Source organism: Mesocricetus auratus, unplaced genomic scaffold, assembly GCF_017639785.1.
Source record: "Mesocricetus auratus isolate SY011 unplaced genomic scaffold, BCM_Maur_2.0 Super-Scaffold_100026, whole genome shotgun sequence".
NCBI lineage: Eukaryota > Metazoa > Chordata > Mammalia > Rodentia > Cricetidae > Mesocricetus > Mesocricetus auratus.
The window spans coordinates 6,971,196-6,987,403 of NW_024429207.1; the positions used below are offsets into that span (position 1 = coordinate 6,971,196).

General features: G+C 45.9%; 1 protein-coding gene across 2 annotated transcripts in view; it reads left to right on the forward strand.

Annotated features, from left to right (window-relative positions):
* Nucleotides 1–247: 247 nt before the first annotated feature.
* Nucleotides 248–16,208, forward strand: part of Stox2 (storkhead box 2) — a 214,733-nt gene continuing 198,772 nt past the window's right edge. The window contains exon 1 of one of the 2 annotated variants that reach the window (XM_040731728.1): nt 248–685. In XM_040731728.1, coding sequence (XP_040587662.1) covers nt 328–685 — 358 coding nt within the window. In that variant the 5' untranslated portion in view covers nt 248–327. The remainder of the gene's footprint in view (nt 686–16,208) is intronic. The other variant, XM_040731727.1, reaches the window with a different exon arrangement.

Genomic DNA, 16,208 nt, shown 5'->3' on the forward strand with positions numbered 1-16,208 from the left:
TGAAAAATGAGCGGTGCCCGGAGGGTGGCCCGGAGCTGCAGGTAACTGGCGCGGGACCTCGGTGGCAGCGAGCTCGGCGTCGCTGTCCCTTCCCTGCACTAACGCACGGAGACCTGCTGCGCCCTCGCGCGGGCTGCATCTTGGGGAACCGAGGTGCTCCCGCGGGGCGAGGCGGGCGGGCGGGGAAAGGCGCGGACCCCCCAACCCCCAGGCGAGACCTCGACGCTCTCTGCTCGCCCCACAGCCACGGTCCCGCGCCGGTTCCCTCCAGCGGCGCGCAGCGGCGGCCCCGGGTGAGCGCGGTCCGCGCGGCGGACGCCTGGTAAGATGGAGAAGTTTCTGCAGATCGCGCCACACTCGCTGGCCATCGTCCTGGGCCCGGTCGACAGCCCCGCGGAGGAGAAGCCCCGGGCCGTTCAGCCTTCGCCCCCGGCCCCGACCCAACCCCGGCAGCTCGCCCGACACCACATCGGCTACGAGATCTTCGCCGATTTCAAAGCGGAGAACATGCAACACTTTTGGAACAAGAAGGTCACGGCCGCGGTGGCCGAGACTTTTTTCCTGGGCTGGATCGACGAGCAGGTCCTGCTGATTCAGGGCAAGGAGGAGCATCTTGAGGCGCTGCGAGAGGGTTGGACGCGCAGGGCGCTGCGACCCCCCTCGGGTTTCCAGATCCGCTGCCTGGGTGAGTGCCGCCGTCCTGTCGGGCCGCGGGGTCCCCTCCCTGTCCCGGGTTCCGGTGGGTGTTGAGCCCTTAGATGCGAGTTCTTGGGGTCCCAGGATCCCGGCGCACATCTCGGTCGGGGAGGGGTCCGCGGCGCTCGGGGAGCGCGGGATCGGGGGAGCTTCGGGGCACTTGAGCCACTCGCGTCACGGGCGGCCCGAGGAACCTCCTGGCGGCGTCGGTGGCGCGCCCCGCGGGGCGGTGCCTGGGGCTGGCCAGGTAGGCGGCGCGGCAGCTCGGCGGTGCGCGCGGGTCCGGGCTCTGAGTGTCAGCTTTTCCGCGCCTCGCGGGCCTCAGGAGTGCGGGCCAGGCCGAGGGAAGGTGCGCAGAGTCGGGATTCCGGTAGCACCAGGTCTGCGCGGCCGGCCATTCAGCAGCGCCCCGGTCCCCGCGACACCCCTTCCCCGGGTGGAGACCTCAGGTGTGTTGGCCGTTCTCATCCCACCGCATTTCCGTACCAGACAAAAGGTATATTTCTTCTTAAGTGTTTTGCTCGTGGTGCGACATCCAAGTGGCGTCGTGTGACGGAAGGCGGAGAAACAAAAAAGGGACAACAGAGAGGAGCCAGGGGAAGTTTGGTCGTTTCTTTTTGTTGGTGGCAAAGGAGAAAAGAAAACAGTGAGCAGAGGTGGCTGGAGAGGGTTTTCGCGGTCGCCACTCAGCGTTGCCGTGTGTGTGTGTGTGTGTGTGTGTGTGTGTGTGTGTGTTTATTTCACTGCTACTTAACGTGTTTTTCTTAATCCCGGGCAACCTCGCGCTTAGAATACGTTTTAGTTTTGGACCTTGGGCCGGGTGGCTGCGAGCAAACACAGCACATAGAGATGTTTTATGAAATGATTCGATGAAGAAAGCATTCTTTCTAGTTCCAGGGTTTAAAAAATTCTTTTATGACATTTTGGGAGGAGGTCAAAAGTTCACACTGTAAAAGCCTGCAAAGCGGCCTTGTCGGCTCCCCGCGCCTCCCGTGAAGGCTTAGCTCTTACCTGCTAATGTGTTTTCTAAGTGGATGGTAAATTTACAGCATTTTTATTTTGCTGTGTGTTATTTTTGCGTAGCAGAGGTTTGGTTTTGCAAAGACTCCTTTGAGTTGAGGAGATAAAAAGCTAGTAAAAACCTGCTTCTTGCTGCTTCTCAAAGATGTCTCTCTCTCCCTCTCTCTGCCTCGCTCTCCGTTCAGCCCCTGTAATTATGCTGCCTACCTTACTAAAGGGGCTGAGATTAACGCCTCTGAGGTTGGTCTGCCTGCAGGACTCCAGCATTTTGGGGAGAATCTGCGTCCTCTTGTTCGTGCATCTACAAGGCTTTCCTACAGTATTTTGATAGTTTCCTTTGAAACCTGACCTCATGTTTTTGTTTTTTAATTTGGGAAATGTCTTCTAAGTACAATATAGTGTGTAATATAAAAATAATGGATTGAGCCTCATGTACCCATCCTACAACTCGGAAGTTTATCATCGACCTCTGCACTAGTTTCATCTGAACCCCCTTCCGCCCCACCGTTACAGTTTTGCATGACGACATAGTTTCATTTGTAACCATTTCAGTATGCTCATTTTCTTTGTTGTTTTATGAGTATTTACAAACAGGAATTAGTGATCTGTCATATTAAGCAAAGAGAAGCATTTGGGCAAATTTGAAAGGTAGCAAATTCATGACTAAAGTTGCTTGGTTATTGTCCTAACCTGTTCAAATGGCGACCTCCCCTTGATGGGAGTCTATGTAGCTATGACTACAGCAGGTCATGGAAGGAAGCAAGAGGCTGCCTCTTAAACGGGGAGGCATCAGAATAAGGGCAGGGGTGGTAGCTGCTGGTGGTGGCACCGCCTTTTGAACTGCCTTGGTGGTTGAAATCTCCGACCCTTCACTCTATCCTCAGTAAAGATGGCTGCAATGATGGATTCCTCTCACGCACTGTAAAATTCTCTAATGGAACGTCAGTGTTGGTGAAGGGGCCTCCTCGTTTTCCTGGAGCTACTGGAGACCGGCTCACGAGCCTTTCATTCTCAACCACAATGTTACTGTTGACAAATCAAAACTACAAAAACACCCCACGAAGAATCCCATGATAAGAGGATGCCCAGAGACAACTTTACTTTGAACAGTGTGATTGACATCTTAGGAACGCCCCGGGACTTACCTGATTTGTGCTCAAGAGCGGGAAGCAACCACTGTCTTTGCTACTTTAGTTTTAGTAATCCATTTTTGTTTATATTTTAATGCTAATACGTGCCTTGCAGTGGTCTTCCAACTGGCCTTGTATTTGCACTTACAGGTACTCCCATGGCCTTTTGCGATCTTAGTTAATTACTTTACGGGCCTGGGTCAGCCATAGGACCAGCAACACCAATGAGCATTGCAGGAAGCCTTCGTGCTGAACTTGAACTGACCAGGGCTATGAAATAACTGACGGCCAAAAGCTGGCTCACGTTTTGGTATTCTTATGGTAGATAATGACATTCACATAAGGGATCATTTTCTACGTGGTCCCTTAGATCCCACCGGGGACACTGAACTTGTACTGAACTTGTTCCCTCAGATTCTCCCAGGGAAGGCTAGAAAGGAAAGCTTTGTTGCTTGTCTCAGATGTGTGTCTCCTGGGTAAGTGCCCCCACACCACCCCGGAGGAGGGGTCACAAAGATGCAGAGACATCGCCCAGGAGTCTTTATCTGGCTGTGTTGCACTGTAGTTGGGGCGGGGCCACCAGCTCATCGTTTATTTCACAGCTTACAGGGAAGCAGGGGGAAGCATCCCCGTTGGAGAATGCGAGCGTTTTTGGTGTCTGTGATTCTAAAGTACACGGTTGTAACCAGCTGTAAAATTTTCCGGGGAGGGTTGGACACCAAAGTGGTGATTACAGGATCAACCAAAAAGGAGGGAATTAGGTGACTCAAGGGGCAAGTAGTTTTAATTTGGCGTATCCAAATCCACCACTTAGAGACAACCTACTAGTATCTCCTTAGGAAAATCCTACGGTGTGCAAAAGGTCACTTTTGATTTCCAGCACGCCCTCCCAAGGGGATGTATATGTGGATCCAGGAAACTAGTAATTATTTTTAAATGACTGAGAATTTCAAACATGCATACCATGTTTTAAAGTTGTTCTGTAAAACATGTTACATTAAGTCCCCTGCATGTTTACTGGGGTTTCCCAGTGCCAATCGCTTGTCATTTCCTGAAGATACAAGGACTGATAAGGCATGCAGTTTGGGGGGTTGGGGTTCTGACTGGGGGAATTTAGCATTCTAGGTGCTGTGAGGGCTTTTGTTGTGTGTTTTGGGTGAGCAAGGAGAAGCTTTGTCAGCTGGGTGGAGAGGTTTCCTGGGGTGAGAGGAGTCTGGCTTTATGCTGGTGGGGGTGGGCCGGGCCAGGCAAGCCTCAGAGCAGCAAGGCTGGGAGAAGCAGCTGGCGAGCTGCGGAGTTCAAGCTCTGTCTGTAAGTGAATGGGTGCTCTGGAGGGAGTTGTAAGACATCGGAAAGGTAAGCTAGCCATGTGTGAAGAGTTGGAAAGGACTAGGAGGGGGCTAACGAAGAGAGAGGGAGTGACACCATTTGGTGTATTGCTATTATTATTATCATTATTATTATTTCTGAGACAAGGTCTCTCTGTTTAGCCTTGACTGTCTTGGGACTTGCTCTGTAGACCAGGCTGGACTTGAATTCATAGAGATCCTCCAGCCTCCGTGCTGAGATTAAAGACATGTGCCACAACCATGTGTTTAAATAACGTTTCTAGGGGTGGAGAAGGGGACAGATGGGACCAGGGGGCATAAGAGGTCTGAGTCTATTGAAGCAGTCTCGGGGAAGAAGTGGGTTCCATGGTGGACTATTCACTCTGCACTAACACCCTCCATAATCATTGCCTTCAAAAGGATGCCATCTGTGCTTGAGCCCAGAGACCTTTCTGATGTAGCCACAGACTCTTCTGCCTTTGTGTGAACCGCACATTTCCTCTCGTCCTCTGCACTGGGCTTCTCGGTTTCCCACCCGCTTTCCTGGGTTCATGGGTTTCTCTAACTTCATACCTCAGGGAGACTGGTTACTAGCTCTGTGACTTTTTACACTGCTAGATAGTCCAAGAGTTGAGACCACCTATACTTTTAAGACCTAAATACATCTTTCAGAGTGTAGTTAAGGCTAGTCCTTCCATCAAGAGCTGTTTAGACTATGAAGGTCTAGGGTTTCATTTCATTTGGAACTTTTTAATTGGTGATCTCAGAAAGAGTTTCTTCCCTCCCTCTTCCTTTCTTTCTTTTCTTTTCTAAGACTGCGTTTTCATACAGGCCAGGCTAGCCTCAGACTTGTTATGTGGCCAACTGTGGCCATGAATTGCTGACCATTTTCTTTTTGCATCTGAGGGCTCAGATTATAGGTTTTCAAGACCACCCTTGGCTAAGAGTTGCTTTCTCAAAGAGGCTTCTTGAAGCAGTAAATTATCAAGGCAGAATGTTTTAAAAAGTTGCATACTCCAAAAAAAAAAAAAAAACACGGACACACTCAAAAACAAAAATCAGAACTCATTGCTCAAGTGCCTTAGATCAACTTAAAATTGTTTGATTAATCGACGCACAACTTAGTAGCTTGAGTCCCTCATTTTAAAATGGATTCATCCAGCAACTGGGATACATGCTTCCTAGGCACTTTCTGAGCCATAAAGTAGAGAATGAACCTGCCCTATAATTGGTCTTATAATCAGTTCTAGTCTAGTGGACCAACATTCAAAATTTTAAAGAAAAAATATATATTTTGTTTCCGTGTTTTGCTGCGTTGATGATTGAGTCCTGGGCCTTGTGCATTCTAGGTAAGCACTCTGAGTCACATTCCCAGTCCCTGACATATGAATCAGGTAATCGGCAGGAACTAGCCCCAGGCAGCTAGATGCTGAATCGTGTGTGCAGAAGGTCTCGAATAGTGCCTCATTTGGGGGAACATCTGGATGGAGAGGAGTCAGCAACTGTGACAGGGATACACATGTATGTTAGCTTGAAGGAACGGAAGAGAAAGCCAGGGGGTTGGCCGAGGCTAGCTCAGTGGAGGCATGCAGGCTTTTACGCTGCAGTGAGGGGACATGAATATTTAAATAGAGTGTGGGATTAGACTTGTAGAAAAATCCAGAAGAATTTCAGATACGGGCTTCTTGAAGATGTTTTCTTGTTTTATTAAAACCTCAGGATTAGCCTAAACAGCGAACAATGATGCACTTAAGCCTTCATTAGCGTCCAATCAGTCATAAAAAACATTTTTAGGAACCACCTCGCTCTGTCTCCCTGACACTTTAAGCAAAGGTGTGTCTGTTTCTATACAAGAAAGTATTTGGAGTGAGTTTCTGAGATCGTCGGCCGTGCCTAGAATCACTGGGAGGTTTCCCAGCCTTCTACATTCCATTGCTTAGTTATTACTACTCCATTGTTTGCTTATGCTCTCAAGCAGATTTTCGTCTTCTCGTGAGTTTGTTTTGGATTTGGGAATGAAGCTGTATGGACAGAGGAGTTTATTAGTCATCAGCGAGGTCATTTAAGGCAGTGGTTCTCAACCCGTGGGTCCACGACCCCTCAGGGCACATATGGTATCTCCTGAGTACTAGGCAGTTACATTAAGATTTGTAACAACAGCAAAATGATGGTTATGAGGTAGCAATGAAATGATTTTATGGTGGGGTCACCACAACACGAGGATCTGTGTTAGAGGGTGGCAGCCTTAGGAAGGAAACGTAAAGTGGGAAAGGCGTCTGGGCGCTGGGGAGGGAAATACTTTGTGCTCTCTGTTCCTGAGACACAGGGTGTGAGAGAGGAGAAGGTGGGGTGGTGATCAGGATGGAGAGACAGCCAGGGCAGAGATGATTGGGGACAGAGATGATGGGGGACGAGGAAGAAGCGGGCAGGGGACACCCCCCCAGCAGCAGAACGAGCTGCACAGGTCACGTGACATTGCACGCTGCTGACTACAGGTTGGCAGGGTCTTCTCATGACCCCAGTACTTGGGTTCTCACAGCCTTTGTAACCAAGTGTATTCTCAGTAACCAGGACCAGGGAGAAGAGTAATGTGGTCATCCTGTGGTACCCTAATGGAGTAGTCTCCAAGGAGGCAGAGACAGGAGGATACCTGGGGTTCCATGACCATCCAGTCTAGCAGAATTGGTGAGCCTCGGGTCCCGGTGAGTGATCTTGTCTCAAGAAGTAAGGTAGATAGAAATCAGGAGGAACAGTCGGGCGGTGATGGTGCTCACTTTTAATCCCAGCACTGGGGAGGCAGAGACAAGTGGGTCTCTGTGAGTTCAAGGCCAGCCTGGTCTACAGAGTGAGCTCCAGGACAGGCAGGGCTATGCAAAGACACCTTGTGTCAAACAAAACAAAACAAAACAAAACAGGAGGAATGACATCTGGCTTTAATATACACGTACACATAGATAGCACTTATACATACAGACATTCTTTATGTGATTGGCTACAGTAACATTGATCTGAAGTTGTACTGTACTGGAAGTATTTATCCAGACTTAGTATTCAGTTTCGTTCTTTCTCCAAAGAAATTTCTTGCCTTGTAGGTTCTGATGGTGAATTTTTCCCCACTGTCTTTCCCCGTTGGTCTGGATAATCTTCGAAAGTCCTGGAGAGCTTGCCAACTTCGGAGTTAATATGGAACCATGGGAGACTTGAGTCATTTATTTTGTTGGTAGTGGAGTATCTGTGAGCAGTGTAATTTGTCTAGGTTGGTTTCCTTTCACCAGAGCCTGGTTATTAATTTATTAAAACATGCTGGTTTAAGGAAAATCCTTTAATAGTTAACTGTGAAATGCTAATATGGAAACATGAAAGGAGACCTTGGGAGCCACGTCTACCCCAAGATATTGTCAACTACTCTTGTGTCTTTCTCATCTCCTACATTTCCTCCCCTATGGAAAAAGGAATATTCTATAAGACAGGTTTTACACCATTGCAGCCTTCATTTTATTCAGTGGTGAGGGATATGACAGGGAGAAAGATGAACTTTTATGAATGTTTCCTATGTGTCAGGAAGTGCTGCAGGCACTTTGTATGAGTTGCCTCATTTAAACTTTAAAGAGGCATTAGTAATGGGATTTGCCTAAAAATATTTTTATTATTGTGTGCATGCACTGTCTGGTACCAGAAGAGGGCATCAGATCCCTTGAAGCTCAAATTACAAACAGTTCTGAGCTATATAAAGCAGGTGTTCCTAGTTTAGTATTTTTATTTATTTATTTTGTATAAGAGAGTGCAATAAAATTTCTAGATGTGAAGTATTTTCTCTAAATTAAAAAAATTAATTTATGAAATGGTGACACATAAAAATGTAAAGTAACAGCTGGAGATACAGATTCTGTGAAAGAAATACTTTGGGTTATATGATTTCTATTCTTTAATGATTTTTAAGTTTTGTGTGTGTGTGTGTGTATGTGAGTGCAGGTGCCCTTGAAGTCCAGAAGAGGGTGCTAATCCCTTAGAACTGGAGTTACTGGTAGTTGTGAGCTGCTTGCGGTGGGTGCTGTGAACTGAACTTGAGTCCTCTGCAAGATCAGCAAGTGCTCTTAGCTGCTGAAGCATCTCTTCGGTCCCATGATTTCTGTAGTACAAACATATTGTGTAATTATGAAATGTAGCGTCTTTAAAGCGGTAAAATTGCTTTTAAGTACAGTCTTGATCAGCTCCTGTAAGCTCTGATAATGCACTTCTCATTGCTTTTGTCACTTAGCTAGGTGGCTAACTACTGTTTTGTCTTCTTCTTTGGCCTTCTAATCATCCTGGATTAGTTTTTCTTGCCCCTCTAGAAGCTGACGTTTAAAAAAACCGTTGTCATCGGTTATTCCTGTTTTACAGAGTCAGTGTTGACTCTGTAATAGTTCATAGTTGTGCGGTAGAGACACAAATTAGAGCGGGAGAAGTGTCAAACCTGGATCATCGCTAGTATTGACTTTTAGTTGTCTCCCCGTCCACATTGGCAGGAAGTGGTTCCAGAATCCCTGTAAACAGGGACACCCACAGATTCAAGTCCCTGACTCATGGAAGCGGAAGCGAATTCGGACAAGGACCGCCAGTGGCCGCTTCCTGGCAGTTAGAGGGAGAGACGGTGTGAGTTGGTAAAACAATTCATTCCTTGCGGTTGGGAACACAGTATGGAAAGGGCTGATCTAGACTTGAGGTTTTTAGTATCGTGCCCCTGCTTGATGTTAAAAGTCAGATATTCACCTGTTAAATGAAGGTTTTATTGAGTACCAACGTAGTGGATATGAGGACCCCAGCGACGGTGTCTTGTGGTGGGGAGAGAGGCTGAACTGTGAACCTCCAGGCAGGGATGAATAAGACACTCTAAGGAGTGTCCTGCCATCACTTTGACCGTCAGACTATAGAAACAATGGGCTCTAAGAAACTGGAATTTCTCTACAGGTATCATGCTGGGAGGAGAAAAAGACTGAACTGTGGTGCCAGCGGGGAGCCTGGGGCAACCAGAGGAGAAACAATTCTGACACCTTGTTACATCAGTTTACAGGAGACTGGTGCAGATTCAGCACGTGTCAGTGATGAGTGGGACCACACCCCCACTAGGACGTCTTTGTTAGGCATCTCTCTTCGCCACCTTTTTAAACTCCAACCTCGTTTTGGACTTTAAAGATGGACTTGGGGTGAAGGGTGTACCTGGACATCTTTATTTGTTCCTCTTTCCAATGTGGCCCTCTCTCTATTCTCCCTCCCTCCCCCCCCCCCCTTCTGAGCCAGGGCCTCAATTGTGTAGCCCTGGCTGGCCTGGAACTCCTCCTGTGGATCAAGCTGACCTCAAACTCACAAAATCGAGCTGCCTCTGCCTCCTGTGCTGGGATTAAGGGCCGGCACCACCATGCCTAGCTACTTTGTCTTTTTCATTGGCTTATTGGGATGGGCGGCTGAGCCTAGCTTGGTAGGGCTGCCAAGGCACAGACTCTGACCTGGGCATTTCCTGTAACAGATGCATCTCTGCATACAGCCTGAGCCAGTGGCATATTTGTAGCTGCGGATCAGAGTTCGTGAGAGGATGGAAAATGTCTTATGGAAACGGATGGATGATTGGGGCTCCGTCTAAACCCTTGTAAAGGGTTCATGTTGAACACAGGTCAGGGTAGTTGGATTCACTTGGGCATGGTGTGGGAAGAGAGCCCGATTGGGTGTTAAGGATGAGGACTCTGCTAAACTAATTGAGCAGAGGTTTTTGTGGAAACTGGGTTATTCAAGGAAACGCACAGGCTAAGCTAGGGAAACTGAGTACTGATCAGGGCTCTCAGGTCAGGGAGGGACAATGGAGGGCTTGTGAGAGGAGGCAGCCATTTGATAGAAGGAGACAACATAGTGCTCTTTGGAAATCAGGACTGCTTTTGTTTGTTTGGTCAGTTCGTACTGTGTAAACTGTCCCATGTTTGAGTAAAGAGGAGGATGCTGGGTCTAGTTTCTGTCTCACTCTGTTTGCAAAGCCAGAAAGGGTCCCCTGGGAATTCTAGAGACTTCCAGGTGATGTAACTCCAGCTTCTTGGTTCAGGCCTAAGGTACAGGCTGTCGCTCTCTTTCTCATTTTTACCCTTCCATCACCGTCACTACAGGTAACTGTAGACATTTGAACTGACTTCAGATCAAGAAGGCACTGAAGATGGGAAAGCTATGTCTGTGACAGGCAAATCTTAGGCTTGAAGAGCTCCATGGAGATACAGTCACATGGCTAGTGATGATATCAACCTAGCTATGAATGACAGATTAATTAGAGGCCCTCTCTGTGAAATTTCTAGTTGATGGATTTCTTCTCTGTTCATTTTCCCCCAAGAGCCAGGTGCGGTGGCCCACGCCTTTAATTCCAGCTCTCTGGAGGCAGTCTAGAGAATCTCTGTGAGTTCCAGGCTGGCTTGGTCTACATAATGAGTTCTAGGATATTCAGCAGGTCTATGTAGAGAGACTTTGTCTCAACAAATCAATCAATCATCAATCAATCAAGCAAGCAAGCAAGCAAACGAACAACCTAAATACATCTGGTTAACACTTAAATTTCTTTGGGTGAAACGTAGCTCAGAAAACACTAAGATTCAAAATAATGTGAATTCATTAGTTTTTAGGAATGTGACATTTCTCACAGTGTGGCCGAAAGGAAATAAGATTGGCTTTCGTAAGGTCCTGCTGTGTTATTCTGCTCGTAGTGAAAATTTAGAAGCAGGCCTGGCCGGTGAACTAGACATGCAGAATGAATAAGTTATACCTGAAGCTTGCATACTCAGATGGATTGATAAAGTCACATTCGTGCATGATACCTTTAAAAATGTTAATTTGAAGGGTTTTAGATGAAAACAAAAACTGTTCCGTATGGCCCTTTAAAACAAAGTTTCTTCCTTCTGTCAAAATTTCTGGAAGTTTAATAGTAGAAGACCAGTCACAGGCCAATAGACTGGGAATTGAAGTTGTTTCTAGAGAACAGCTGAACATAAATTGTGCAGTTCATACTTGTTGGATCAGCTTCTTTCTTAGGACGTGAATCTCCATTGCCCCACCGAAGGTCAAGTGTGTGACCTACTCTAAAAGTGCTTTTGTTTTCAAGGAAGAGATTTCAAGCCCCACTGTGCCAGGAGAGAGAATGTTACTATTCTTCTAGTAAGTGCTGATGACTTCAGCATCAGTTCTGGAGAATGAAGTTAGTTCCTTGTAACACTGTGAACATATTTGGCTTTCCAAGTAGGGCAGTCTTTGTGATGACTTTACCCTCATGCCAAGAGAGATTATCTAGGCGTTTCAATTAAGACATTGTCCTCTCCAGTCATAAAGTTTGAAGACGATTCCCATTTATATGTCAATTCTTTTACCTTCATAAATTCTTTTTGATAGTAGCCCTTGTACTCTACATGTTTATATTAGCAGGTGATTTTTTTTACTGTGTTTTTCCCATCAGACTGTAATTGTTTTGATGGTGGAGACTGCACACTTTGGTTTGTGTCTTCTGTGGTAATCTAGAAGTTTTATTACCACATAGATGTCCTTAAAAGTATCGAATACTAAGCAGGTGCTGGTGGCAGCGCCTAACTATGATTTTTAGACTGGGAAAATGACGAATGTGGGTAAAGATGAAATAAGTCTGTTTCCTCAATTCATTGGCAAGTGAGATTATAAACATTTTTTCCCCCAAAAGTATTTTGTCAGTGTATGTCAAGAAGTCACCCTGATGGTCACATGGTTTGCTTTGGTAGTTCTACCTCCCGGAAGAGATAGAAAATAATAATCTACACTAAAAGGCTTTTGTTCAGGAGGCTACTCATTATACAACATTTGCAGGTCATCTAAATGCCATGCATGGAAAAGAATTTATGACATTGTTTCTATGTGCTGAGTAGAACTCTCAATAATAACTGAAAATGTCTTTGAGCCTCAATGTGATGATACATACCTGTAATTCCAGGACTCTGGAGGCAGAGGCAGGAGAACTATGAGGGGGAGCTCAGCCTGGGCAAGGTTGTGAGTTCAAGGCCTTCCTGGGCTACAAAGTGAAAAACTGTCTCAAAAACACTTGAATCAACGTGGGAAGAAACTTACGATGTATGACATTTAGTGTTTGACAGTAGTTCAAATTAGAACTAAATATAAATACGATTCACAGGGATTAACTGGAGAAAATAACAATATTACTGTGCACTGGTGATGATATTTTGGACCATGTAACAGGTGTCTTTTCTCAGGGGAAATATCTGAGCTAGTGGGTAACCTTGTATAATCTTGTTAAGCGGTGTGGCTGCACTAGAAACTGGTGAATCATGAACTTGTCTATTTCAGGGTCCCCTGAGAGCTTTAGATAAATGGATGACTGAATAAACAAGTAAGTACCCAGTGGCCCTCTGTGGATGAGAGTTGCCTTGTAAAGATGCAGAAGCTGGCTGTGTTTCCAGTCAGTAACCAGCATTGAGGATCTTTCGATCAGCCGATTGACGTATACTAAAGTAAACATAGAATACACTCCAAATATCACCACTACAAGTGCTAGCCATGGTTGGATATAGGTATTAGAAGTAAATGTGATTTTCCTCCCTTTTTTTCTTATCTATTTTTGTCTTGTACATCTCAACCACAGTGTCTTTTCTCTCTACTACACACACACACACACACACACACACACACACACACACACACACACACACCTCTTCCATCTCTCTCAGATCCACTCCTCGTCCCTTCCCCTTCAGGAAAGCGCAGGCCTCCCAGTAATAACAATCAAACACAGCATAACAAGATTTGGGACTAGGGACAAACCCTCATATCAAGGCTGGACGAGACAACCCAGTAAGAGGAAAAGGGTCATAAGAGCAGGCAAATGAGTCAGATACCTCACTCCTGCAAACACCCCAAACTACACAACCATAGCATATGTGTAGAGGCCCTAGTGCAGATCATGAAGGCTCCATGCCATTTAGTCTCTGTGAGTCCTGCTTAGTTGATTTTGTGGGCTGTGTTCTCCTGTTCTTGACCCTTCTGGTTCCTACACTCTCTCCTCCCCCTCTCGGGAGTCGCTGAGTTCCACCTAATGTTGGCTGTGGGTCTCTGCATCTGCTCCCATCAGTTGCTGGATGAAGCCTCTCTGATGACGATTGGACTAGGCTTGATTTATGAGTATAGCAGAATATCATGAGGAATCATTTCATTGACTTGTTTTGTTTTTGTTTTTGCTCAGTTGTATTGATTCTATCCAAGTTCTCTGAGCCATCCAGCTTCCAGTTCCGTCTGGCTTAGGCTCCCTGTTAGACCAGGCATTTGTTGGCCACTCTCACAGGCTCTGGGTCCCTGCTGCCCAGCACATCTTGTAGGCAGGACAGGTGTGGGTCAAAGGTTTTGTGGCTGGGTTGGCGTCTCAGTTCCTCCACTGGGAGCCTAGCCTGGCTACGGAAGATGGCGAGTTCAGGCTCCATATCCTCCACTACTAGGAGTCCTTGCTGAAAACGCCCTCATAGGTCCCAGTTCCAATTTTCTTCAAAGAAGGATGTTATGTTTGGTATAAGAACAAAGAAACAGATGAATACAGATTATAAGAGCTTTTGGGGGGGAGCATACTATGTGACTTTAAGGGAATTTTTTAAGGTTAAAAAATTACACTTAGTGTATGTGTGTGCATACACACGTACCATGCCATGATATACATGTGGGGATTTGTTTCCTCTCTCTATCATGTGAGTACCAGGGATTGAATTCAAGTTACACAGGTTTGACAGCAAGTGCCTTCACCAGCTGAGCCGGCTCACTAGCCCTATGTTGACTCCTGTTCCTCCTCCTCCTCCTCCTCCTCCTTCTCCTCCTCTTCCTCCTCCTCCTCTTCCTCCTTCCTTTTTTTTTGGAGGTAGGGTTTCTCTGTGTAGACCAGGTTGGCCTAAAACTCAGAGATTTGCTTGTTTCTGCCTCCTAAGTTCTGGGCAAGGCGTGTGCCACCACTGCCTGGCTCGTCTTGCTTCTTTTAAACAATCCGTACAAAGGTATACAGGTAGAGAAAATGGCATTAAATCCAAAAGAGACTTAAATTTAGCAAAATGCTGCAAAAATATATTGGTCTAATGGTTACCGTGAGCAACATTATCTTAAATTGGCTTGCATTATATAATGCAGTTTTAGAAATTTAGACTTGGGGTATAGTTTGTAAGTTAAATAGTGTTGGAATTATGTCTTAATTAAAAAGAAAATATCGAGTAAATAAGGAATGCCAGATAGGCTAGCCTGTTTATCCATTTGGCAAGCATGCTTTTTCATTCTGGTTGTAGAAAGGCTTTTGTTAAGGAGGAGGGCGGTTTTCTCATAGTTGAGAGGAAAGGGTGTGAAATGAGATAATTGTTACAGGACATCATGGTACTTGCCATCTATGTTGAATCAAATGACATCCGGGGTGGGGTAAACACAAGGTCTCTGCCAATCCTGTCCATGACACTAGGTGGCCAGGCTGGGTCACCCTGATGGGGAGTGAAGATGTGGGACCTTCAATAGAATGAAAAGGGTACTGAAAGGTCTCTATTTGCAGGGAGAAGACAGAAGATGTAAAATCTGCATAATTTTTATGTGCATATTCTGAAAATGAAAAGGTCAGAAACATACTCATATTGTATATCTTCAGACATGTGATCAGATTTTTTTCTGAATTGACTGGATACCTGGAGTATCGTTGGTCTCTAGTATCCAACATGGGCATCTTCCTGGCTTTGGTCCAACAAGCATCAGCATTGTTGAGACAATCTGGGCGAACCCCAGCAATTTTTGAGGTTTATGCCACAGGTGGATTCACGAGTGTAAACTGTAGTGGAAGCATGAACGCTGTATTTATTTTGAAGTCTCACCAGTGGGCTGGTGAGATGACCCAGGGCTAAGGGCACTTACACAGCAAGCCTGATGACTTGAGGTTGATCCCTGGGACCCACATTGCAGAGGGCAAAAACCAGCTCCCATGAGCTGTTTTCTCTATATATTCATAGCAAATAATTCGTCATATCCCCCTGCCCCCCCCAAAGAAAAAACACGTGGAAAAGAAGCTTAACAATGGTGCTATTTATCTTTAATCATAGGAACCTTATTAGCAGGCTGTGGATATTGTTAGTGGTAATGTGCTTGCCTGGCAAGGTTCACAACCTTGGTTAAATCTGGTATACTGCCAAAAAACCAACCAACCAACCAACCACAAAAACTTTTAAAAATGTATTGGAAGTAGCGCTATTTTTTTTCCTGAAAATTCATTTTTCTTCTGCTTATGAAATCAAATGGAATTAAGACATATTACTAGAAATCTACACAGTCCATGAAGATTTTATAACGCATTATTCCTCAATTGAAAATATTAAAATGTCCTCATTAAGATGGTCTCATGAGGGGCTCTCAGAGATGACTCCATGGATAAAGCATTTGCCATGCAATCATGGATCTCCCACCGAAACAGCTGGGTGGGCGTGGCAACCCACCTGTAATTCCAATGCAGAAGAGGCGGTGTCAGGGGATCTCCATGGCAAGCTGGTTCAGTGAGAGACCCTATCTAAATATATAAGATGGGTAGCAAGAAAAAACCCAGTGTTCATGTCTGGCCTGCATACTACACATGCAAGTGCCCCGAAATCCACTTCCACACATTCAAACACGAATACACATGCTTACACACAACACACACTTGCAAGTGGGGGAGGGGGAGTTATTCTCATGAAAACTGGCATTTTTACACAGAGAAGAAACTCTAAATGATAGTGCTGAATATTGGTTAAACAGATTGGTGTAGTCTCTCTCTCTCTCTCTCTCTCTCTCTCTCTCTCTCTCTCTCTCTCTCTCTCTCTCTGTGTGTGTGTGTGTGTGTGTGTGTGTACGGGCCGGTTAGTTTTCTTTGACAATCAAATAATTTAAAGTGTTATCAGGAATCCTGGGGAGCATCCAGCGGAGACATCAAATGACACCTGGAAATCAAGGTCCTCTCTTTGGGGTTCTGGGTCTCACTAATAAGACACACTTAAGGATGGGCACAAAT